Raw genomic sequence first — 25754 nt, forward strand, 5'->3', positions numbered from 1 at the left:
TTAAGGGGTATGCCTCTCAATTCTAGCTGCTGCTTGTTGGGGGATTCAGACTTAAACAGACCTTTATCTGTCATAAACACACTTTCAATCCTCACTTGTCTGCTTTGTTCCTCTGTCCCCATACCAGATTGTTTCAATTCTCTTACTGGTGAGATACGAAGGCATTTTGCACAATATTCCAACATGCCGCATACAACAAGCAAGACATTCCCTCATACTCAGAGGGCCCTTTATGTTTCAAAATACCAGTACTGTACCTGGCATCTGACTGGCTGTACCCAGTATCTAATTACGTACAAAAATCTCTGGACAAATTCAATAAAGTTCACTTTGAAATAGTTGCATGTCTTTATGAACCTGGTGAAGACCAGTATGACAAATACTGAGGCCAGCAGGTTTGGAGTGATCAGTTACACAAAATGCTAGAAGTAAATCTGATACCTGTGTGGAATTAATCACTTCCAAACCTTCATAAAAAGGAATTCTACCTAAAAACATATATCATTAAAGAGAGTTCACACTTGTTAAAGCTGGATGTGTATGTAGTTTGTTACTATTCTATTTTGTGTTTGAAATTTCCACAATCATTTTTTTAAATATAAATATATGGCAGAATCCTAAAACCACCCCCAGTGACCCATGCCTTTGTATGAACCCCTGCTCTTGAGTATGGGTGGGGCCCGTGAATATGATGGGAGATCACTCCTGTGCTAAGGTTGTTATATGGCACAGCTGATTTTAAGAATGGGAAATTATCCTCAGTGGGCCTGACCTAACCAGGTGAGCCCTTGAAAGGGGTGGGGTAGTTATAAGTTATCAGATGTAATATACAGCATGGTGACTATAGTTAATGGTACTGTGTTGTATACTTGAAAGTTACTAAGAGAATAGATTTTCAAAGTTATCACAAGAAAACATTGTAACCGTATGGTGACAGATGTTAACTAGATTTATTGTGGTCAGTTCACAGTGTACACGAATATTGAATTACTATGTTGTACATCTGAAACTAGTATGTAATATGTCAGCTCTTTCTCAATTAAAAAAATAAAATAAAAATTTTAAAGTGTTTAGAGCTCTTCCTGGAGTTCTGAGGTGTGAGAGGGATTTGACGGTGAGATTGTTTCTGTCCAGCTTTGAAGACGGACGGCACCACGTGGCAAGGAACACAGGAGGCTCCCTTTGTTCAGTGGCCCCTAGCGAATGGCCACCAAGGAAACAGGAACCACTATCCTACAAGCAAAAGGAACTAAATTCTGCCACAACCGTGTGAGCCTGGACGAGGACCCTAAGCTCCGTATGAGAACACAGTGTGGCTGACATCGTAATTTCAGCATTGTGAGAACCTTAACGGAGAGCCCAGCCACACTGGACTTGGCCTTCTGACCTACACACCTGTGAAAGAAAGAAATGAGTGTTGTTTTAAGCCACTCAATTTGTGGTCCTTTGTTATGCAGCAATAGAAAACTAAAAATATCACACACACACACACACACACAGCAAGGGACCAAATGCCCTGTTTATTTACACTTTTATTAATAAAGACAACAGAGGAAGATGAGGTTTCAATATTTTATTCAAGTTTTATTTTAAGTGATGTTAATTACAGCATTTGAAAGGGAGGATCTAATTCCACACAAAATGGGAGACTCTAAAATGTACCCATTAAACTGCTAAAAAATAAACTGAGTGGCGAGAGTACAACAGAAGTCTAATTTAGGTTCCGAGTGTTGTCACCATGTGATTACAGTCACAGAGACTCTTCCCAGCTTACAGCTGGCGCTCTTAGAACCTATTTCACACTCTGGTGCAAGGGCAAAAAACCACAACATGAGAGGGAATTAAATCCTGAATAATTGGCTTCATCACATCTACCTTCTCCACCCCAAAATGGCACAAAAGAAACTACGACACCCTGCAGACTACTTTTGGTGTAAAAGAGATGATGGACCCGGGTGGAAGCAGGTCATGAAGATCTATCTAAAAAAGTCCCTTCGATGAGTTTGTACACAACATCAAACAGTGAGACTCAGTTAGAGTGGGAAACCAAGGTTCAATTCTCAGGAAGTCACAATTTCATTCATTTATGCGATACAAATTTACAAAGTGCTTACAAATCATCAGCTTCCACTTGCAGCCATTTCTAGATAAAAAAGAAACCTGACATCTCTAGAGGGGCCGCCAAGCTCCCGCCAAGTCTACAGCTGAAAGGACCTTTTTGGGAATTGGGTTTCTTCTGTACCTTTGAAAAGGTAACACCTTAAAGCTGAATCATCTTTAACCTGGAGGTCTAACATAATATTTAGCAACATTTGCATCCCAGACATACAACATTAAAAGGTACACTAAATTCTGAAGGTAGCTATGCTGCAAAATAGTTTAAAATTAAACGATTGTACAGTATTCATTTATGCTTGAAATTCCAGTCCTAGACCAAGCTTGTGGCCACCAGCATTGACATTCTTGCCATCCAGCAGAGCTGACAGCGTCAGTTTGATACCTGCAGGGGGGAAATCAGGAGGAGGAAAGGGGGAGGGATAGAGGAAGGAAAAGAGAAGAAACGTTAACACAGAGGGCAAAGAGAGATTGACACGGACTAGAAAGACTGACACACGGAAGAATGCTGGAGCACACTAGCAAAACCACACCCAATTCAGAACCTGTTCTAGCTGTGTGTGATCAGCAGGGGCAAAAAAAATCACATGGCCCTTTTATTCCTGCTACTTAGCACCATCTGATTAATTAACAGGTAGCCTAGAATGAGCTTATAAAACAATCAGTGTTATTCCACAGCCTCCCCAAATCCACTCTAGGGACTCCCCTTTCCTTTTTCTTCTCATTGTCCCCTGCTACAGTTCATCTCTCTACCACTGGCGCCAAGCAGTAAGCTCCTTCAGCAATAGCCCCTTGAAATGAAACCCCAATCAGGAACCAGACGCCGAGGTCTGACATCCACATTGACAGCATGTATACATGCACATATGCATATACGCATGTACACACGTACACACATACACACACACACAACTGATATCTTCCCTAGAAAAGCTTGATTATGACATGTAATCTTAGATTTCCAGGGCTCAAAGGCCCATCTTGTCCAAAATAACCCCAAGCTGGTATTATCTCCTATGGCTCTAAATACCAGGGACTAACCAACTGTGCAGAGGAAACCTGCAAACCAGTTTTACTGTGGGGATGACTTACGGGCTAGTTTTAAGAACCTGCTGGAAATTAGTTTCAAACATTATGTACACTGGGGGGAAAAAAAGGATGGAAGCAAAGAACCAAAAATGTAACGTGTGTGTTAGCCTTGGTCTTTTTCTCTCCTATCTGCTACTTCTCCTGTTCTCCAAACGTTGTATAATGCCTCTGCACTCCTTTATAAACACATCATTATAAAATTTTATAGACACTCATTTACCAGGTACTATACAGGCATTTATAAAGCAGCAAACCAGCACCACAATTTTTAAGACGAAGAACTAATTTCACACAGAACCAACACATACCTGGCTTTAGGGTCTGAGTGTATCCTAAACCTATCAGGCTGGAATTGTTCACTTTAGCCTAGTCAAGGAAAAGAGAAGACAGAATGAAAATGTTTAGTACTTCACGCTTCCGTGTCCAAAATGCATAAGGGCTTTTTCATCAACCAACTCTGGACTTCAGAATCAAATTCTGTCTTTTTTCACGACCACTTTGTTTATGGGATTCATTAAATTCAATATGAAATATACCAAATTTGGGAGCTTGGTCTCACAAGGGAAACTCAAAGAGTCAACATAATTTTCAGTTAAAAGGAAATTCTTTACATTTGATTCCTAAAGGTATGAATGCCCATTTTCTTTTCTTCCCCCAATTGCATGTATACTGAGTAGGTCTGTATTTAATTTATAACATATGAGGACACTTTCATGTATGGCCAGAGAGATAAAAGGCTTTCTAGTATGGGGGATTTCTTAAACATCTATTGCTTGGATGAGGGAAAACAGAGCAAATGTTAGACAGGGTTTTGAGACTTTTTTTTTTTTTTTAAGGCAGAACACTGTTAGAATTTCTTCATCATGAAAAAGAGAAGCGAAAATCCCACTGACATGAAGAAAGTTCAACACTGACAAACGAGTTTAAAATGTCTACTGGAGCAAGAGAATGACTCAGCCAGTCACTTAAATTTCAGTACTTAGTCAAGGTGGATGAATCATCAAGTTCAACAAAGCAGCTTGAGTCCATAACCATTTTGCCCTCATTCTTCTGCCGGAGTCATCGGGAAACCTGGGCCTCTCTCTGACCCCTTTCTGGTGACATAACAAGGGGTCAGGAGCAGAGAAAGCTCAAGCCACAAGAACACCAAATACTGGTAAGAGATGGGCTTCCGAGCAGTTTGTTTTTCTGCTCAAAGGCTGTTTTCAGACCTGACATCTCCCTCAGAAGAGCAGAGCAGGGGGTAAGGAGAGCCTCCTGGCAGGCAGCGACCCGTCTAACCCTTCCTTTTTGCACATACCATCCAAGTAACAAGGCCCCTTTTCCTTCGTTTTTACATGCTTAACATTCAAGGAGCCAAATTCAGTTCCTATTTCAGGAGACTTAAAACGGGCTGTCTGTAAATTATACAAACAAGCCCAGAAACCATCCTGCAACATGAGATTTCCTCATTCCACCCCAAAAGGGGTACAGCTGGCAGTGACTTGTGACGTCAGAGATTGAGCTTGACAGGACTTAATACAAAAACTGTGCATGCAGCAACCCAAGGATGGGTCCATGAGCAATGCTACAGGGTCTGCAAGATAAGACTCCAACTGCCCAATGCCAGGGCCTGTTTTCTTAATCTGTGATATAGGAGCTGGGCAAGAGAGTGACAAATGAGGGGGAAATGAACACTTAAAAGCTTAGGGCTCAAGGGAACCCCCCTTTACAGTCTGCAGCATGGCACAGGGACTGGTTAGAGAAGGAGGTGCCGTAGCCAGTCTGGGCCAAATCCAGGCCCCAGCACTTACCAAATGTCTGCCTTTGGGCAAGTTACTCAACTTCTCTAAGCTTCCAGTTCCTAATTTGTGATAATAGAGATGGAATGATTTTTTTTTTTTTAAGGAGGGCACAGATGACAGTGGCCCATGTGGGGATCAAACCAAACCAGCAACCCCGGTGCTATCAGCACCACGCTCCAACCAAAGGAGCTAACCGGCCACCCCAATGAATGATTTTTTTAAAGAAGGGTGGGAAAGGCACCTACTTCCAATGGGTTATGTAAGAATTAACTACAGTAACCCACATGTAATGGGCCTGGCACCCACAGGAAGTACTATTACTAGTATTATGTTACTCGTTTTGATCTCTTTTCACAGTGAGAAAATCTCTAGCCAAAGCATGGAACTCCAGCAATCCAGAAGGATTCCAAGCTTGGGGTCTGTTGGGGCCTGGGCGATGCACGATTCCAGAGGTACCTACCGAGAAACAGGCGTCGGGGTCGATCTGATACTTGGCTGCTATTCCGAAGCGAGTGTTACTGTTTCCTGCTGTCCAGGCGAGATTAACAGCAGTCTCCAACTTTTTGTTCACCTTCTGATAAATGGAGCCACCAAACTCTGTCCCATCATTTCTGCAAACAAGCACAGCACAGATGTCAAGCCGCCCAGGAAGACAGGCTAGAGCAGGTCAGGGCTGCCCACGTCTGACAGGACAGGGATGCTGTGAATGGAGTGAACTGATCCAAAGCAGGCACCAAATAACAGGAAGCCTGACAGGAGTGGAGCAGACACCAGAGGTGGGAAGGCTCAGGGGCAGAAGGGAAGGCTATTTCAGCCATCCCTGGGAACAACCAAAGGCAGCTCAGTCAACGACTCAGGCTGCATGGAAGGTGAAATTGGCTTCCAAAATATTCTTTTAAAAAGATGCAGTAACTAGGGCATTGGGACTCGGGATTCTGAATGATTTCTTTCTTCTGCTGCTAATATTACTATGTTTAAAATAAATGCTTGTATCATAGAAATGGTAAGGGAGGGGAAGCAAATGAGAAGAGAACACAGCCAGAAATGGCAAGAAAGGTTGTGCCACATGTGCAGAAAGCAGGTTGTGGCCCTTAGCTCCACCAGCTATACAGCTGGGGGGACACAGCCAGAACTGACCCAGCCCCTTGGAGGAGAAGCGATTACAAAAGAGTTTAACCTACAACTCAGACTCGTCCACCTGCGCATTCTGTTGGTCCTTGCGGCAACCTCTGTGGTCCTGGTGGGACATGAGAAAGCGCTACCTGCTACACTACAAAATGTTTCTGCTCAAAATGGACTGAAACCCATCTCTAAGTTTCCTGTGACGTTTTAGTTTGAAAAGACTCTAAATTTATTAATATCCATTTATTATATTATTAATCATAGAAATTTCCTCAAAAAACTTTGTTAACAGAAATGTGCTTCGTTTAGACACTAACACCATTTACTAGTCTTTTAGTTAAGAAGTCATTTCTTTAGTGACCTCTAGTGGAAAGAAGGAAATTTGGTAAAGTTGTCCTCATTTATGCCACAGGTTAATTCCTCGTGTGCACCGGGATTTTACTGATGAAATTTTTGTTTCCCTTCACATAAGTCAGCACTCTACTTCAACTCAAGTTGGATTACAAGGGCTCTCTCTAACCTAAGCTGTAATTTTCTCCTCCCTTCACTATACTGTCCAGGAGTTAATCAACTTTTAAGTGCTCCGTCATGCAGAGAAGACGCTCTGTACTTAACCAAGCTAAGCATCTCCTGACTGATCTCCCATGTCTACATTCCATTAAGCTGATCCCCACAGACAACAGAAAAAGAGAGACAGAGAGAGAGCTGCACCTGTCCCCCGTTTTGTTAACTAAAACCGAAAGGCCCTCTAATATCCACTGAGCTGCAGGGAGAGGAACCTCTCTGGACGGACATCACGCCCTTGCTGTCACTGATCATTCTCTGTGTCCCAGTGACATCGCTGACTGTTCCCAGAAGAGAAAGAACCTAAGTCACATCAGGGAATGAGTAGGTGGGAAACAGAAAAATACCAGCAGGCCATTTTGTTCATCTGAGTCCAAAAAACTCACTTGACAGTGATGAAAAATTGAGCTGAGGAAACAATCGCGAAGCAGAATTCCCCCCCACACACACACACACACACACACCCTCGCACGACCACACTCCCGTACTTACACATTAGTGTGAAGCTGGAATTCATCAGTCTTGTAGCCAACCGCAAAGTTGCTCTGGGTCACGCGAGACTTTGCGGTCTCAAAATTCATCTGGTAGCCCGCCAGCCAGCCCTCGTAGCCCAGCACCAGAGCGCCGCGGATGGAAGGCCCGGCGATGTCAAAATCCACGTCGCAGCCCAGGTTGATGTGCTCCCGCTTGTACCCTGTCTTGATTTTAGCATTTTTTTTCCTTAAGGAAAAGAAATTGCATTAGCATCAGAAGGTAACTCACATGGAGAGCACCAGGCCAAGAAATGTACATTTTAAATAAAGAATCCCAGCTTAAATCAGGAGGTAGGGGGCCCAAGTCAGGGTCCCAGACCTCCCTTCGGCAGCTGCTGTGCCACAAGGGGCAGGACACATCCAGTCTGCAAAAAGGACGCAATGACAAAGTGAGAACACAAGCCTGACACAAATGAGCTCAGTCATTTTCTCTCACGATCCTCTCTCTGTATTTAATGCAGGGGCCGACGCAGGCCTTGGTTAGGTGGAGCGCCACCATATAATTATCCATGTCATGAGAAGACACTATCTACGCAGCAGCTCTTAAGGAGATGGACGTCTTCTTACTTTGTGACACACTTAAGTAAAAAGAGAAATAAAAACTAGAGCCCATCTAAGTAAATACAACAAAGTTAGACAGCTTTTAATTCAGCATTCATGAGACTCTAGTGAGTATATATTTCAGAGAACTGGGTACTGATATGGAACTTGGGGCCCTGCCATCATGGGGGCCAGGAAGACCCCAGGTCTAGTCTGCTGACCCCAGATGCGTACGTATGACCAGGTCAGTGCCTCCCTTGCCAATTATTCAAGACCCAGGCTTCCTCAGGAAAAGTAGGTGAGTCGTGTCACCTGCAAATAATAGTATCACCATGCCTTTTACCAAAAGTCAATCCTGGAAACAAGATCACATCTACCAGATAAAATCGAGACTATTTGCACCTGAGTGTTTCTGTCACTCAGCTACAAAGGGGACATCTCCCACCGAGAGCCAGCTGCCACCTCAGCAGAGCCCCCAGGGGAGGCCAGATCTGCTCAGAGGCCCAAGACTACACAGCCATGTCCACCCCAGCTCCATTCACCGAGGTGAAAGCTTCATCCCCGGCACCCAGACCCGGCCCTGAGCACCATTCCCTCCTAAGAGGAACCAGTGCTCCGTGGAAAAATACTAGGCTCCAGGTCGGGGCAGGAAATGTGCAAGGTGAGCTTGAAGCATCTGTCAAAGACTGGTACTGAGGCGGAAGCAGAAGGACTTGGAGCCACCCCAAGGAGGACAAGGGCTTCAAACATGGGATGACGGGAGTGTCCTGAAGAAAATGTCGGCCATGGATTGAAACACATTGAATGTGTAAATCTATGAACTCGTAATGACAAAATACACACAAATCAGCCTCCTTTAGAGAGTACCCATTGGTAATTTTGAAAACAGTAAATAAAAAAGGAATCAAACAATTATCCTACCTTTCCTGTACTAGGTTGCAAGGTAACCAAATAGTTGCTGAGAAGTTTCCTTTTATTGAAATACTCAGGCTAATAAATGAAGAAGGATCCTGAATAGCACTAACATACAGAGAAAAGCAGGCCTTCTACGTGCAACCCAGTGTGCGCAGACAGTACCACTTACCAGCATACGAGTATGTCAGCACAGCCCTGCTCTAAATGAAATCAAAATGTGACGAGGCCTCTACACTCACCAATTCACAGGAAATACAGGGGACAGGGAATGGGTTAGATGACACCACAAAGATGGAAACAGCAAAATGTATATGTAATTCTACAGGATAAATGATCTCGTTTCAACAAATAAATGGCAAGGGGAGAACAGAGAGAGAAGAAGAATCTAAAAATTATGAGATTTAGGAGACATAGGAACCAATTTTTTACAATTCTGCATGAACGATTTTTGATTCTGTAAAAAAAAAAAATTCATGAAATCATGTAAATCTGAACAGGCTACAGCTTTGAAAATATTAAGAAATTATGACTATTTTTACAATGTGATATTATGGTTATACTGTTTAATTAAGAATTATTATTTAAAAATACATATTAAAATATTTATAGGTGTAATTATGTGATATCTGTTATTTACCTCAAAATTATCTGAGGGTGGGAGGCATTAATTATGAATGTGTAAATAAAACGTGACTGGCCGTGGTCATGTTTATTAAAGCTGGGTGATGGGAATATGAGCATTTAATATACTTTTCTGCATTCTTTTGTGCGTTTGAAATTTTCCGTAATAAAAAATTTTATTAAGGTGAAACACCCCAAGTCCTCAATGAGATAAGAATTTCAGAGGTCATAGTTGAAAATAAAGCCAACATTGTGCCCAAGTGACAATGAAACTTGCAACTTTTGTTCAAGTTCCTTCTGTACATTTTCACAAGCTTTAAAGGAAAGGCGTAAGCACCAAATTCTCTCTCAAGAGGAAAGACTCAAAATAAACCTCTTTTGGTCTGCCTGCTCTCTGGGGGAAGAAGCCTGGATTTTGGCCAAGTATCCAATTGGCACCAAGGTGGGTGGGGTGATTGATGAAGACAGCTGCTCAGAGGCTGACATTTAGAAAGAGAGGGAGACCAAGAAATGTAAAAACTGAGCATCTTACAACTACTAGGTAAAAAGCTGTTGCTGAGCACGAAGTGTGATGCCTGTGGCAGGGCTTCCGCCCAGTGGGGTACACCAGCCACACTGGACAGTTTACACAGCTCCTCCACACAGTGTCTCACTGGGTTCTGGCCAGGGACACAAGGTCCCCAGAGAATGGGCAGTGCTGGAACAGTGGCTCAGGTTTCTCTCCAGATTTCTGATCTAATTCAGCATTCCATGGCTCTTGAGCTATTGCTCTTTCAGATATTCCTAAGATTTTCTTCTTTAAACAGTGGTGCTAATTTGACAAGCACCTGAGAGAGGCATGACTGATTTGTAGTTAACAAGCTGGCTTTACCTGTGGTAGGTACTCAGGATGGGTGCTGGTCCCTAAATGAGGTCTGCAGCCTCATTCATATGTGGTTATACTCAGCTCCTTATGGAAACCGTGATGCTTTCCCAGCCTATACCCCTCAGCTGCTTTGGAAAGCCATTTCAAGCCTCTCATTTCCAATCTCCATCAAGTCATCCCAACTGTCCTCAAATACCCAGTAGCAATGTTACACATTGAACCCCGAATCTTGGTTTCAAAACACCATTCTTCAATAAAAGGAATCAAGGCTCCTTGGAGAAATGGCTGACAGCAGGACTAAGGAAAAATAAGTAGAAGATAAACCTGGTACATCTTCTAAAGAAGTGCTCAAAAACCAGAAAAAAAAATGATAGGGGCTTGTCAAAAACACACAGGATGTTCTCAGAAAAGAAAAAACTAAAGGAGTTCATCACCACCAAATCAGTATTACAACAAATGTTAAAGGGACTTGGAGAAGGAGGAGGAGGAGAGAAAGAAAGATCAAAACTATAAATAATAAAATGTAAATGGATTAAATGCTCCAATAAAAAGACAGGATGGCTGAATGGATAAGAAAGTAAGCAAAGACCCACTTCAGATCGAAAGACACACACAGACTGAAAGTAAAGGGATGGAAAAAGATATTTAACGCAAATGGAAATGAAAAAAAGCTGGGGTGGCAATACTTAGACAAAATAAACTTTAAAACAAAGGCTATAATAAGAGACAAAAAAAAGGACCCAGCAATTCCACTTCTGGGTATTAAAAGAAACCCAAAACACTAATTCAAAAAGGTATATGCACCCCTATGTTCAATGCAGTATCTTGCCATTTGCAACCACATGAATGAACCTAGATGATATTATGCTAAGTGAAATACGTCAGACAGAGAAAGACAAATAACATATGATTTCACTTATATATGGAATCTAAAGAACCAAATAAAAAACAAACAGAAACAAACTCATAAATACAGAGAACATTTTGATGGCTTCCAGATGGGAGGGGGGCTGAGGGGGTGAAAGGGGGAGGGATTAAGAAGTACAAATTGCCAGTTATAAAAACAGTCACGGGGATGTAAAGTGCAGCATAAAGAATATAATCAAAAATAATGTGATAACTATACATGGTGTCAGATGGGTACCAGACTTACTGGGGTGATCATTTTATAAGCTATATAAATGCCTGATCACTATGTTGTACACCTGAAACTAGTGTGATATTGTATGTAATTGAAAAATAAAAAAATTTTAAACACACACACACACACAGAGGATGTCAACTTGAAGGCACTCCCAGTGGCCACACCGGGGACAGTAGGAGGGACAAAGTAAATGACAGTCATGGATTATAACCCATATAATAAACGTGCATGAATCCACACTGATATAAATGATTCCATAAATGGAGGAGAAAGATGATCTTCCTTACAGTAGAATCCCAGTTAATAAGTGTAAATGGAATGATGGAAACAGAAAAATCACCATTTGCCAAACATATTTGTTACAGGCAAGCATCACCAATGGACACTAATATTTGTGAGCCGAAGTATAAGAAATAGAATATTTGCACAGTCTCTAAGTATCTCCCCACAAGGTACTAACTGTTTACAAACAGAAAAACAGTAGCTTTATAGAGAAACCTGGCAAACACTTTAATCCAGTGATGAAAGTTAGTGTCGCCAGTAATGAGGCATATTGACATGTACCTCCTGCTGTCAAGCAACAGAATGGACACAACACTTCACTTCTGTAGTTGTCAAAACTGCCTAACCTGAGTTCAACTGAGGACACATCAGACAAATCCAAATGGAAGAATTCTACATAATAACTGGCCAGTCCTCTTTAAAAGCGTCGAGGTCATGAAAGACAAAGGAAGACTATGCTCCAGAACAGAGGACACAAAGGAGACTCGACAATTAAATGCCAGGTAGCATCCTGAACTGGATCACGGACCAGAAATAAGACATCAGGGGGACAATAAATTAATTAACAGTAGGATAGCAACATACTTTCCTGATTCCGATAATTATATTATGGTTATGTAAGATGTTAACGTGAGGAGACGCTGGGTGAAGAATAAATGAGAACCCTACACACTATTTGTGCAACATTTTTGTCTACGTGAAGTCTGAAATATTTCAAAATAAAACATTAAAATTTTTAAAAAACATTTCCCCTTATGGCTATTACTGCAGGACCTGGAGACTTCTCCGCAAACCTCCCAAAGGTAACAGGAAATCCCTTACAAATTGCAAAATGTGCCATCTAGGGCAGCAAAGTCCTAAGCAGCAAATTCATCTGTGTGGGGACATCCTCCAGCGCCTCGTCCTACCAGAGGCTCTCTCTGGATAACTTGTTCCATCGAGGCTGGGGGGGGGGGGGGGAGGGAGGGAGAGGGGTAGACAAGCAAGGAGACAATGCTCCCGCAGAAGAAACTACAGCAAAGATGAGAACAAGAATAAATTCAGCTCCTGGCCAATGGACCTCGGATCATCCATAACCAAGTTATAAAAAGACTACAACCTCCAGAGACAGGAGCCTGCCTGCCCAGCCCCTTGTGGTCACCCGGCACCCAGTACAGGGTCAAAACCCAGGAGACCCTCATTCTAATAAACACTTATTGGAAGGGAAGAAAGGAAGGAGAGGGAGAGAGAAAAATAATATGGAATGGCTACATGCCCTGGAGCCAGTCATCTGAGTCTCCGAGTTTAGGAGACTCACTGCGGTGGGCAGAAAGAAACATGAGTGTTCTAGAAAAGAACGATTCCTTCTGACCACTTTGAAAAGCACCCAGGAGCTGAGGCCGACCAACACGCCATCTTGCCTCCTGGTGTTTCCAGTAACCATCCATCCAGCCTCGTTTGGTTGTGGCTGGAGAGCCTGGGGTAAAAAATGCAGCCTCCGGAGCCACAGAGAAATCAGGGACGCTCTCAGTGTCCCTAAGCAGGAAGCCGGGGAAGGGCCCTGGCCCCGGTGACCGGTCAGCCCTGCTTCCAAAGGCTGCCTGCTGCCCCACCACCTCGGCCACTTACGTAAGCAGCCGCCTCACTCACGTGGAACGGAGCGTAACTGGACCAGAAATCCTGCAGCCTCCACAGCCGAGACAGGAGAACAATTAACAGTGCAGAATCTTACTGCTACAAAACACTGCTACATGTCCTTGCGGAGAAAACATGAGATCCTTACCCAGTGTTGGGGGAGAAGGATGAATCGAAGGTCAGCTTCAGTCCACGTGCAAGCTGAACGTAAAAGAAATGTGCCAGTAGGTTTAGTTACGAGCAGGCCAGCAGACGTCAAGCACTAAAACACTGTCTTCGCAGGCGACCATTACCTGATCTTCCACAGTAATCTCCGTGCCTAGTGTGTTGTCAGTGTTCCATTTCTCCGTGAACGTCAGCCCATATTCAGTCCACCTGTACTTGGTTTCCAGACTGCCGTTCACTTTGGTGGTCTCAGTGTTGGCTGAACCTGAGCTTGTAAATTCCTTTCAAGGAGAGAGAGAGTCACAGCCTGCCCACCAGGGCTTCACCAGATACCACCCCTAAACAATTAGGGTGAGACCCTGAATGTGTGGGGGCAAAGCTACTTCTGTAACTCAATGAGATATTTAAAGTACAGAGCAGGGTGAAGGAGTCTGCTGCTTAAAGGAATCTCATGGGGAATTCTTTATCAGGAGACAGCTTCCTTCTTCCCCTGTAACTCTTTAGTCTGGACAGGAAGGGACTCTTCCTTCCATCCTGCCTCCAGCCTAGTACAGAGAAAAAGCACTGAGCTGAAGCTGACATTGCAGTAATTCAACCCCAAAACTTCTTCCTTCCAACAATTACCACATGCACAGTCTAAAAGGGGCTACTGAGATTTTTTTTTTTAATAATTATGCAGCATTGAACACAGGTCAGTTTTGAAATAAGATACACACGGAAAAATAAAACTGATGCCTGCCTCCTATACCTGTGACTATTAATAGCTACTGAACTGGGGAACCTATTGGCACGGTCCCCCTGGACCACCCATCCCACACAGGAAGCAATGAATGTGACAACCACAAACTGCCACAATCAAAAAATTCCCTTCATTTGATTCTGCCACCCAAGACACAGCAGTTATTTACCCATCTACAACAAACAGCCACGCGCTCCGTGGGTCAGACAACTTACCAGTCCATTCTCAGATTTTGTTTTCAAATCGAGTTTTATTAAGCCAAATCCTAAAGAAAGAAGATAGTAACTGTTAAAAGGTTAAATAAGTAACCCGAGAGCAGCATCTCTGCCTCCCTTACGCTGTTTCAAAATGCCACGCGTACAGAGGGCGCCTGTCTCTGCCACTGCCGCCTGTGTACGGAATCAGTTGCCATGGCAGAGTGGCAGGCAACACAGGTACAGGCCCCACCTGGAGCCCACCTGCGCTGCCAGCGGAGTCTGAGAAAAAGGTGCAGAATGGCGTGGGCGTGTGCCTAAGGACGGGCTAAATGTAGAACTTGCACTTCACTGCAGCGGCACCCACAGAGCTGCCCCACGCCTGGGAGAGGGCACAAAATGCCCACTGGTCTGCAGCACCCTACTGGGGGCACAACCCACACTGCTTTCCTAGCTATAAAAAGCTCGTCCTCGTCCCCGGATGTGGAAGTTCTGAGAGCTGACTGACCCAGGCTCTCAAACTGTGATGAGCAAACATGCCACTCTGGTCTGTGAGCTGAAAGGCCACTCCATGCGACACTCACCATAGCCCTTGGTGAAGACGTCCCTGGCAGATTTGCCCAGGTCAATGTATGTGGGAGGCACAGCCATCTTCTGCTACAATAAAAGAACCACCAGGTTAAATACATTGGTAATTATGGAAATGAGTTTTCCATCAATAATAATTATTAGGTATAATGAACAACCAATAAACATCAGTAGCGTTGAGGTCTAGGTACCTATTGCTCCCAGGTGTGGACAGAGACGCCTGTGCTGTCTCACGCTTCCTTTTGTGGTCAGAGCTTGAGACACCCAGCACGTTTCTGTGGACAGCAGATCACCCTGACTTTAGACCTCTTCTCACCAGCAACCCCAGGGCTGAGCACAGGCCCAGCAGATAGCAGGAGTCAGTAAATATTTGCTGAATGAATTAATTGTCCAAGACACAGTCCCATGAGCCAGCTACTTGACTGAACTACGGGACTCTTGCCAATAAAACGTATCTTCTCACAAGAATGCTGACTGCTAAGGCATTAAACGCACTGAAGAAAAATCAGAACTTTTCATGGCAACCTATTTTCCGTACGGTCCTGATTTCATTCACTCAACAAATATTTACAGAGTACCTACTAGTGCCAGCATGGACCCAACTTTTCACAGAACTTTTGCATTTTAGGGGAACTCACTTTTAGAGCATCATATCCTCTCAGGGAATACAGTGAAATTTAACCAACTGGGTAACGCTTCACATGAAAAGCAATGCAAGCACGTATCAGGCTGCTCGGTATTCAAAGATGAATTAATTCAAACGGTCTTTGCCTCAAAGACCACACTGCGTCCCTGGGAGGCTTTGCTTGGGCACGTTACATACACAGAATTAAAATCCCAATCCTGGACGGTGCACGCTGGGTGCTCCATCCAAGAGCAGAGGGGCCATGAGAAAGCACCATCTTCTGCATCTTCTCCATCTCCAAAATCATTATCCTCAACTAGCCAGAAATTCAATTAACTCAAAGATGGTTCCGTTAATGTGTAAGATACAGCATCCCTAAACCAGCAAACCACGCCTGCACACTCCCCATCTGCAGTCACACATATATGTACTCACACAAATACACTCCTGCATGGCATGTTCCTGGTAAGGGGCCCCAGGGGAACAACACAACGGGAAGTCCCTTTCCTGACTGAAGCCTTACCTTCAAAGACACTGCAGGGAGCCCACAGAACCCATGAACACATTGTAAAAGAAACAACTATAAACTTGCATGATTTTACATTATAAGAATTATGGTCCAGGTCCTAGTTTACTTTTTTTCAGAGGTTTTGCTTATTCTGCCCCAACTCACTTTTGTGTCTGAGCAGAGAAGCAGCCCAGTGAGCTGTATATGGTATTTTTGCGTACAGTTATTTCTTACACATGGTCAGACTGGAACCATGGGTGGCTCAGTCCACGTAGGGTCAGGGCACAAAGAACATGTGGGAAAGATCCATTTGAGGCTGCCCCCACGGGTTCTTTCAAGCCTGGGCTCTCCCCTTCCACCCAAATCGGGACACCCGCCATCGGGACAGACCAGGAAACCATCCACCAGGCCCTCCAGAAATACCCCAGTGTGGCCCCCTCCCTGGAGAAGCAATGAAACAACCCTGGAGGGAAGGCTGAGGTAAGGAAGCCCCAAGTGGACTTGCAGAGCAATTCAGCAAAGAGCCCAGAACATTCTCCCCGCAATTACGTATCACTGGACCAAGCACCCCTCTTCAGGGCTGCCTGCTCCCCCGCTGGGCCACAAACTCAGCCCCGGGGCGAGGGGGAGAGCAGTCCAGTGGCATTATCTGTGGGTCAGCTAAGACCTCCCTGCACCTTGGGGACCACGGCGTTCCCGAGTACCCTCCTCTGGCTCCAGGACCAGCCTCACCAGACACGAGCAGCTCTCACATCTGGACAGGTCCGTCCCTCAGGGAAAAGGCAGAACACTGATCATGTAACGTTCCCCAAATGCCCTCTCTCATCACTAATCCCCAAACCCAAATGGACAAAGCCACCTGTCAAAAACCACTCCCCGCACAGCAAACATCACACTAAGTATGTGGCCACTAAGGAGATTACCTCCAAGGACAAGGGACTTGGGACAGCACAGGGACCTCAGGTAAGGCCAAGCTCCTTGCGGCTCCAGCTCAGCACCGGGCTGAGGAGCCAAACCCCTCCTGGACCTGAGGTAACACCCACCAAGGGAGCAGGAGGATGACTCCCCTTCACTAAGGCCCCCAACTGCCGTGGGTTATAGTATATTAATAGCTTCCCCTTCTGCTTTTTGTGCACCTTCCCCATTCCCCACCCCTCTCGTCTCTGGGTCTCCTGCTGCATTTATCTGAAAGGACTGGGACAGGGCCTCAGGTCACTGCCTCTCTGAGCTCAGCTTTCTTACAACTGCAAACATCACCCAGAAAATGCCCATTTTACACAGTTCTCCGCACCTGCTTCAAAAACAATTTTTTTGGTAGAAATAATGATTCCATTCCTGTTTTTCAGGCCAGCACTGGAAGGAAGAGAATTCAGCATTCTGCTCTCATTCCCTTTGCTGCCCGCCCTGACTCGGAGGCTGAACCCCGCCCCCCCCCCACCTGGATCCGCTCCCCATCTGTCTCCACAGCGTGCAGCCCACGAGCCTTCAGAAGGGTCTCCAGGGGCTGAGCGTGAAGCAGGGCACACTGACATGGGCAAAGCAGCCAGCCCCAGACAGATGCAGACCCAAAGCCCGCCGGGAGAAGGCAGGAGCGCAGGTTGTGCCCGGGGGATGGCTTCAAGGCAGAGCCTTGGGAGCCTGGTTCCCCGGGCTAAGTGGGAAACAAGGGACAAGCAGGGCCGGTTGCCGTCACTGGTGACTTTGAGAAGGACCAATAAATCACACCAGGAGGCAGGAGTCCTGGTTCCCCTCCACTGCGTGCCAGCGTACCTATCCAGCCATTCCCTGGCTGACCTTGAACAGCTTATGCAAGCGCCACTTCAGCTCAGGAACGAAAATCCAGCCCATACTGGAAGCTAAGAGGGGAGGGACAGTATATCGCCCAGCATGGTTGGCATAACGCTTACATAACCTCAGTCTTGGGGTGAGGTATCCTCCTTGACTCATCAGCTGCATGGCAGTGACAGCTGCTCTGCTCCCAGCACCCCCAGCACCCCCACTACCCCACAAGTACACACCTACCCCCAAATCACACCCTTGAACTCAAAGCATCCCAGAGCCTGTCATGCATAAATTTATCCAAAACATGGAAAACACTATGCGTACAAAGATGGCAAGGCCTGGCACATAGTAGGTATTCAATGTAAATGTCTTTTTAAAGAGTATATGCGCAATGAGCACCAAAATGTATTTATAATAGGAAAAAAATAGAAACTAAGTATCTGAAAATAGAGACTAAGTAGATGACAATGTAACGAGGAAGCAGGAACTCCCTGCAGGGCAACTGCACGGCTGCCAGGGAAGGGGAATGGGGAATGGGGAGACCCCCTACTAGTACCCTCACCCCCACCTTGGCCTAAGGAGAGCTGAACTCAGGCTGAGGAGGCCAAGTGCCTTCAGAAGTGAGCACTGCCGCTTCTGAACTCAGAACCAAGTGTGGACTTTATTCTAAGGGCTTTGGGGATCCCTGAGGGTGAGTTACACGCCTGCTTGGGAAACTCACTCAACCAACAGATTGCCAAAAATGTAAATGACAATATCTACTGTTGGTGTCGAAAAAGGGCACTCCCATTCACGCCAAGTGGGCGTGTTAGGTACAGTACAGCCCTGTTGGAACCAACTGCTGGCAGTCCTACTTGGGCGTACACGAACCAACCCTAGGGGCAATTCTACTGCTAGGGACCCACCCACCCTAGTCCCCAAGGCTCCCAAAGGTGGGTACACAAAGACACTCACTGCAGCATTATTCGTAACACAAAACCCAGACGCAACCTAACTGTCCATCAATAGGGAAATAAATGAATAAAACTTAAGGTACTTGCAAACTAAGGAACACCATGTGATAAGCAAAAAGAATGAGGTGGAACAACCATGGTGCACCCCTGAAACTGATATTATGTTGTATGTTAGCTATATTTTTTAATAAAAATCTTTTTAAAAGAATGAGGTGGATTTATACATGTATGGTGGCAGAGAAAGCTGCCTATACTATAGTTAAATGAAAAAAGCAATTCCACGGAGTTAGAGGAAACCCTTTTTACATACACATCTTCCTATGTTCACACGTGTGAATGAACGGAAAAGGCCGTGGAAGGACCTGAGCCGAGCTGTGAATGCGGCTGCCTCGGCACTGCTTCTGCAAAGAAAAGGGGAGTCTAGGGAGTGGAGTTAAAAGAGGATTTTCATTTTTCATTCTCCTTCATTGTGTAAGCTGTTTGTGTACGTTGTTTTTGTTTTTGTTTTAAGGATATGTTACAAATCCAACCAACGTGCCTGAAATGAAGCCATGTTGCCTTTGCAATGCCACAACAAGTCACATTCTAAAAGGCTGTGGCAGCCGGGGTGCCAGGAGGAAAAGCTATACTGGTTCCAAGAACAGAGTCAAACCACACTGAGATGGCAGGGTTAACAAGCAAGGCCCGTAGGGGGCACATTCTACTCGCAGGTGACCCCTTATGGCTTTGGGCCCCAGCCCAGAAGGAAGGAGGATGGCAGAGCCCCCCAACTTCAGTGTGCATGAGAATCGCCTGAGGCACCTGTTCAGAAGCTTCCTTCCCTCCCTCTCAGCCTTTTCCTGCCTAACAAACAGGCAGGGCAGCCCTTATGTGCCACTGAGAAGAGAGGGCACGCTCCCCGCACCAAGGACCACCCCAGAACCCCCACTTTGAAGTATGTTCTTTTCTCTACCAAGGCTCCCTCAGAAGGATCCAGGCAGGGGAGCCTTGGTGCCCTCAGAGAGCCCACAGCCATTGCCATGGTTGACACAGGGAGCAGGGTAGCCCTCGGTCCCCAAACCTCAGCTGGGAGGAAAAGTCTTCTGAACACAGGTAACAGCCAATGGGTTGAGCGACAACATCTCCAAGGGCAAGGGTGTCACAGGGCTAGGACCACCCTGCCACGGCATTTCCCAGCCCATCCGGTGCCCAGGCCGCAGGACACAAGTGACTGCTGGAAGGGGCTGCAAGCCTGCAGAGGTTCTAGCTGGCGCCAGCCTTTCCTAGCTGTGTCACTGTGGACAAGCCACGTATAACTTTTATTCCCAGTCTCGTTTTGTTCATCTATAAAATGCAGCTAACAATTGTGCCTTTCCACCCGACTGGCTGCAGGGACTAAGTGCGTTCACAGGTGGAGCACAGAGGAATGTCTGGTACACGGTGAGCGCTCAATACGTGGGATGGGAACCACAACCCACTGCGCGGGAGTCTTCGCACCGCCCTTCCCTCCTCCATCCTGCTCTGTGCCCCAAGACCTGACCATATAGACTGGTATCAAGGGACTATGGCTGGCTTTGGCCAAGAGGAAGCATCAGCAGAATATGGGGTGAGGATGGGGTGCTCATCCCCAACCCAAGCTTGTTCCCTGCTGGACCTTGGGTGGCCAGCGACTACTTTCCACTACCCAAGCCCACGGCTCCTGCAAAGGGCCGCTTCCCACTTCCAAAGGACCCAGACACCCCTGGTCTGGAGCGCCACTCTCTACCCACACCTTCGCAAATGATCCCTCATTGTGCTTCTTTGATTACCCCGCACGAGTGTGGGTCTGATTCCTGCAAGGACGGCAACCCACACAGCACTCATCACGAGGACCGTCACCACCCTGGGTTCCCCTTGGAAGGGAGACTTATGGGAAAGCCTTTGGCTCTGTTTCTCTACCACCACTCTAGGCGGCACGTCAGGGCAGAACAGGGCCAGCCTATAGGAGGAGCATCAGACAAACCAGGGATTAGAGCAAAAGCACCTTCCCCTAACTCCAAGGACCAGGGAAAGCAACTTCCCCAGCAGGAGGCCAGCCCAGCTCTGCCAGCCACTATGTGGGGCCACCACCATCAGGAGTCACCCCACACTTTCTCACCCAGAAGAGGCAGCCGAGGAGAACAGCCTGTGGTTGGGTGTCCAGGATGCTGGCAAAGCCGATGCCCCTTGCTCTGGTAGCAAGTCTGTGTTCCCAGTACAGCTGTCCTCCCCTCCCCCTCAACGACAGTCTCACACAGGGCAGCCCCGCTTTCCAGGCGTTGCTTCTATTTTAAAACATCCTGGGAGCTGGGCCACCAGCAGCACAGCCTTCCACAAGCCTCAAGAGAATGCAGCTGACTTGGGGGCCGCCTACCCACCCACCCACCCATCAAGGGCAGCGTGCCAAGGTCTGGGTCCCAGGTGCACCCAAGGCTCCTGACTGATCCAGTGCAGTTAACACAGACAGTGCTAGGAGTCAAGCAGTCCTGGGTTCCAATCCCACTCTACCACCCTCTAGACATGTGACTGTGGGCAAGTCCCAACCTATCTGCACCTCATTTTTCCTCAGCTCTAATACGGGGAAAGAGTATGTGACTCAGCATCATTGTGAGGACTAAATTAGGCTAATATAAAGCACTAGGTACAGTGGCTAGGACCTGGGAAGCATGCAACAAACATAGCATTTTGTTACAGGTTTTCACTTTATATATTTCTTATCATTATGGCTGCTGTGCAGGCGGCCGAAAGGTCACCCTGAGCCACAGGGTCCAGAGTCCTCCGTGACCATAATGAGGTATTGTTTAGTTGAATATTGTCCAGCCAGGTCCTAGAAGAATAACTCCCACCTTATCCCGGGAAAACTGGCCCTTCTGATAGAAACCCAGTGCCACTTTCCTTGCAACAAATTGGGGTGACTCCCCTGACAGCAATCCCCTGACAGCTGGCCTGCTGTGCACCTGGCTAACTCTGATCAGTGTGAACGAATAGCGCTTCCCCTCTGAACAGCAAATGCTCCTTTTCAAAAAGCACTCCCATCTACTAGCTCCTCGCAATGGCCCCCTGGAGCGACAACTGCAGTTTGAAAGCACCAGCACTGGAACTAGCCAAACCGGACCCTGAACCCCAGCTCCACTGCTGCTGAGCTGTGTGACCTTGGATGCTCACCTCACCTCTCTGTGCTCAAGCCTTCTGACCCATGAAATGGAAGCAACAGTCACTCTCTCCCAGGGCACGTACGATGATGGATTCAATGTGACAGAACATATGTCAAGCCCCCACGAGGGTGCTAAGCGTGCAATCAATAAACAATGAATGTGATGATGATGACACTTTCATACTGGAGAAACTGAGGGACAGGAAAGTGACTAGATCTGTACTAGACCCTATGGCTGTGTTGCAAGCTCAATCTGCTCTCCAGGACTCTTTCCAGTACAGTCTGGGTAAAGCACTTAGATTCCCACTCACCCTCACCCTCCTGAGAGCAAGCAGGAAATGGGAGCATTGTGCCCAGGCCCAGCTGAGGACCCCACTGCTCACCTTTCTTCAGGGGCTACCAGAGGAGTCTGTGGGGAGCCTAAAGCCACAGGCCCTGTGGGCCCGGAGGGGCTGCCTGCAGGCTTGGCTGGCCCTCAGCCACACACATACCTCTCTCAGTCTCTACCTTCAAAGCTGTTCACACTGTGAGCAGCGCCGTCCAGGGCAACGTGGACTTCAGCATCTAGGGGGCATCTGACCAGGAAAGGTGGGTGTGAATGTGCCTTGTCAACACCAACTAAGCAGTGGTCGTCCACATCCACCTAGAGTCCCGCCAGACCAGAAGCGCACGGGCGATTCCTCACTAGAGTGCCCCGTGAGCCCACGTCTGTGTCTATCAAGGGCCCCTGCCTATAGCTTTAGAAGAGCAGAAATAAAACTAATCAACTGAGAGCAGCCACCGTCCCCAGGGTCAAGCACTTCATTCAGGTCAACTCCAGCAGAAGCCCTTGGCCCATTCACTGTACAAGGGACGAGGTGACAGCCCAAGGCCTTTAGGAACATCCCAGCCACCCATGCCACCCGCCCTGCAAACCCAGAAACACTAGTTCAACAAGTTTCCCACAGGACTTGGAAAGTCACAGAATGAAGGTAACGCCTTTGAAGGAGTTATTTCAAATGAGGGAAGTTTTGCCTCTCACTGCTCTAGGGCTGTACAAACCCTGGCAACCTGACTATGTGTGACTCTCTGCTCAGCAAGGCTACTTCCTGGAAGTGAGTGAGATGTGAGTGTCCCTCAAAAAGGATGTCCAGCATCAAGGCGCGATGGTCTGGGCCTGCAGTCGCTCCACACGCCCATTCAATAACTCCACAAATCCTTAATGAGCACCTACTATAAGCCACATGTTGGAAAAGCAAACACTATCTTGTCCATAAGCGTGAGTCAACTCCTAGATAAAAAGCAAAGTGCCTTTACCCCACAGACCCTTCTTAAGTACCTACTGTGTGCCAGGTGGCACCACAGGCACTGAAAACAAAGCTGCATAGGGCATATGCCAGAGGGTGTAGAAACTCAGTCCACAGCTGAGGTGGACAGAAAGAAGGCAGGCCCTGGGCAGTCTACCCTGGCCTTGCCAACAGCATATTAGGCCAAGGAGCCCATTTCCCTATCTCCTCTGGGGAGGGTGGGCAAGAGGATGGGGCCTCAGGTGGAACAGGCCTACCTCTGCACCCACATTCAATTTCCAGTTCCACCTTGATCCTGTCTGTAAACTTCAGCGATTTTTCATGAATTATCATGAAAGTTACTCAATGCCTAGCACACAAATGCTTCATATTACCTAACATGTAAAATATCAGGGGCTGTGTTTATTGAATCTTTTCCAGAACGCCACGTGGAGCAAACCAGTCTGCAGGGAATGGGCAAGGTCCTCCCCAAAAAGCCTTGTCAAGGCTTCTACCGAGACTTTCTCCTTGCCAGGCACTATTCTGAAGGCTTCTCGCCCATCAACTCATTTTATTCCCAAAAATCCAACGAAGGAGAGGTACAATTGCTCCCAACCTATAGATGGGAAAACTGAGGAGTGGTATCCTCCCAGCTGTGTGACCTTGGACAAGTCACTTGGGCTGCGGGCCTCAAATCGAAAGCTCTGAACCAGTTTCGAGAATGCACAGCCTCATTTGGTAATGAATGAGCGCCGGAACCAGGAATCCCTGCTTAGGCCGAGAGACCAGCCACATGGCTCCGCGGGGCCTCCTTTTCCTAGGCCTAACCTTCTGCCCAGGGCCCAGCCCCAGACCCCGCGGCCTAAGTCAATTCTCCGCCTCCCGTTCCGCCCCGAAGGCGCTGGCACGCGCGGACAGTGCCCGGCGCCAGCTTCTCCGGGCGTAGGCCGGACAGGGCGTGAGGGACTGGGGGCGCCGGGACATGGTCGCCACGGTCGCCTCTCGGCAACAGCGTGACCTGCATACGTCCGTGGGCCCGGCCCCGCGAGCTTGGGTAACAAACAGGTCCCTGCCCGACCCGCGCTGGCGGCATCGAGGGCCAGAGGGCGCCGCCTGGAAAGGTCACCTAGACCTGCAGCCGGCTGGGCCTCCACGCGGCGGGCCGTGTCCCTCCGCCCTAAGTCCCCGCGGGCTCTGGCCCCAAGCCGCAGGCGCCTCCGGATGTCCGGCCTCTCGCTCCCCAACCCCAGCCCGCTCGCCACCCGCCCGCGCGGCCTGCTCTGCAGCCACTGACCCGCCAGGCCCGCGCGGGCCGCTCCGGCTCCCTCCCCTGCCCTCGCCTGTCCGTCCCCCATCTCCTCCCCAACTCCCCAGGGACAAGGCGCACAGCCCGGGACGCAGGCAGAGCTGGGGCCCTTCTGCTGCGCCTACCTCGGAGGCAGTGGCGATGGGCTCAGCGACGGCTACGGCGGGGGCTGCAGCGCTAGGAACTGAGAGAACAGCGGGGCCGAGGGCGGAGCGGCGCGGACCGCGGCGGCGCGGACCCGCCCCGACCCTGCGCGTCCAGCCCGGCGAGCTCCGCCCCAGGGCCCGCCCCGGACACCACCCAGGCCCACGCCGGGGTCCCGGTCCGGGTCCTGAGCCGTGCTCTCACCTTTCTGCGCCCCTCAGTGCCCGCTGCGGACGCGAGAGCCCACGGGCGTGCGCGGGATTGCGTCAGGGCCCGCGTGCACCCGGGCCCGGGGCGGCGGGGCTGACGTGCTCACGGTGTGTGCGTGCGCAGGAACACGCGTGCCGGCCACCAGCGCCCGCCAGTCTCTGCTGGAAATCCCACCGGGTTGAAGCGTCCGGGATGGGGGGGGACGGGGGGCTGTTCCCGTTAACTGAGCGTCGGCCAGGGATCCTCTGAGCTAATGCAGACTCGCGGGGTCCAGGACCTCGTGCTCGGCCTTGCGTTTGGGAGACAGCCCCTCTCCCCCAGGAGCTGATGTGGCTGGCGGGTGGCGCTGGACCCGGACCTAGCCTGGGTGGACGAGGTGACCCCGGGTACCCCAGAGCAAAGCCAGCGCGGGGCTTTAAATCGGGCTCCCAGACCCGGATTGGGGATCGGGCGCCCAGGCAGCGCAGATACAGAGTAGCGGCCACGACTGTTACTTCTTCGCTCCCGACACATTGTTTCCGGCGCCGCGGACCCTTCTTCACGCCCGCCCGGCTCGTAGACCCCTGCGGTGCCGGGGGGCAGCGCCCAGAAAACCCCTGTGCGCCAAGTTTGCAATCCAAATTAGCAGTTTTCCCCGGTAGCGAAATCATTTTCGGAGCGTTTGAGAAGTGAAAAAAGCAAATTGCGTTTTGCAAGAACATCTGCTGGGTCTCATGGTGCTCGGGAGGTACCACAGGTTACAGCCAGCCCATGGCCTCTTGGGGAACCCGGAACCGCGTCCACCCGGGCCCTGCCTCCTCGCGGAGCTCAGATAAAGCGTCTGGAGTCACCCCGCTAGGCCTACGCGTGTGGTCTCCATCACCACTGAGTGTCAACGGCATCCCACGCGCGAGGGCCATCCCAAGCCGACTTCCCCAAGCCGCCGTCAAGAATTAA

The 25754-nt window shown here is 48.2% G+C and overlaps 1 protein-coding gene across 3 annotated transcripts; it reads right to left on the bottom strand.

The window, feature by feature from the left end:
* Positions 1–1558: 1558 nt before the first annotated feature.
* VDAC1 (voltage dependent anion channel 1) lies at positions 1559–25752 on the bottom strand. Of its 3 annotated transcripts, none has more exons than XM_019740333.2 (9): positions 24813–25752; positions 14871–14943; positions 14308–14357; positions 13482–13634; positions 13337–13389; positions 7167–7394; positions 5449–5599; positions 3513–3570; positions 1559–2500 (listed from the first exon to the last, which is right to left on the bottom strand). In XM_019740333.2, exons 2-9 carry the CDS (start codon positions 14935–14937, stop codon positions 2409–2411), a joined length of 852 nt encoding a protein of 283 aa, XP_019595892.1. In that variant the 5' UTR covers positions 14938–14943; positions 24813–25752; the 3' UTR covers positions 1559–2408. The 3 variants fall into 3 exon arrangements, with proteins under 3 accessions (XP_019595892.1, XP_019595893.1, XP_074169610.1); XM_019740334.2 differs by having other exon boundaries at positions 24590–24889; XM_074313509.1 differs by lacking the exon at positions 24813–25752 and adding an exon at positions 15066–15144.
* Positions 25753–25754: the final 2 nt, after the last annotated feature.

Source organism: Rhinolophus sinicus, linkage group LG10 (assembly GCF_036562045.2).
Source record: "Rhinolophus sinicus isolate RSC01 linkage group LG10, ASM3656204v1, whole genome shotgun sequence".
Taxonomy (NCBI): domain Eukaryota; kingdom Metazoa; phylum Chordata; class Mammalia; order Chiroptera; family Rhinolophidae; genus Rhinolophus; species Rhinolophus sinicus.

Excerpts from the sequence above, each read along its gene's own strand:
- VDAC1 (XM_019740333.2), bottom strand. The coding sequence starts at position 14,937 with ATGGCTGTGCCTCCCACATACATTGACCTGGGCAAATCTGCCAGGGAC. Across the intron at positions 14,358-14,870 it reads CGTCTTCACCAAGGGCTATG|GATTTGGCTTAATAAAACTC; the intron begins GTGAGTGTCGCA and ends TTCTTTCTTTAG. Across the intron at positions 3,571-5,448 it reads ACCCCGACGCCTGTTTCTCG|GCTAAAGTGAACAATTCCAG; the intron begins GTAGGTACCTCT and ends TTCCTTGACTAG.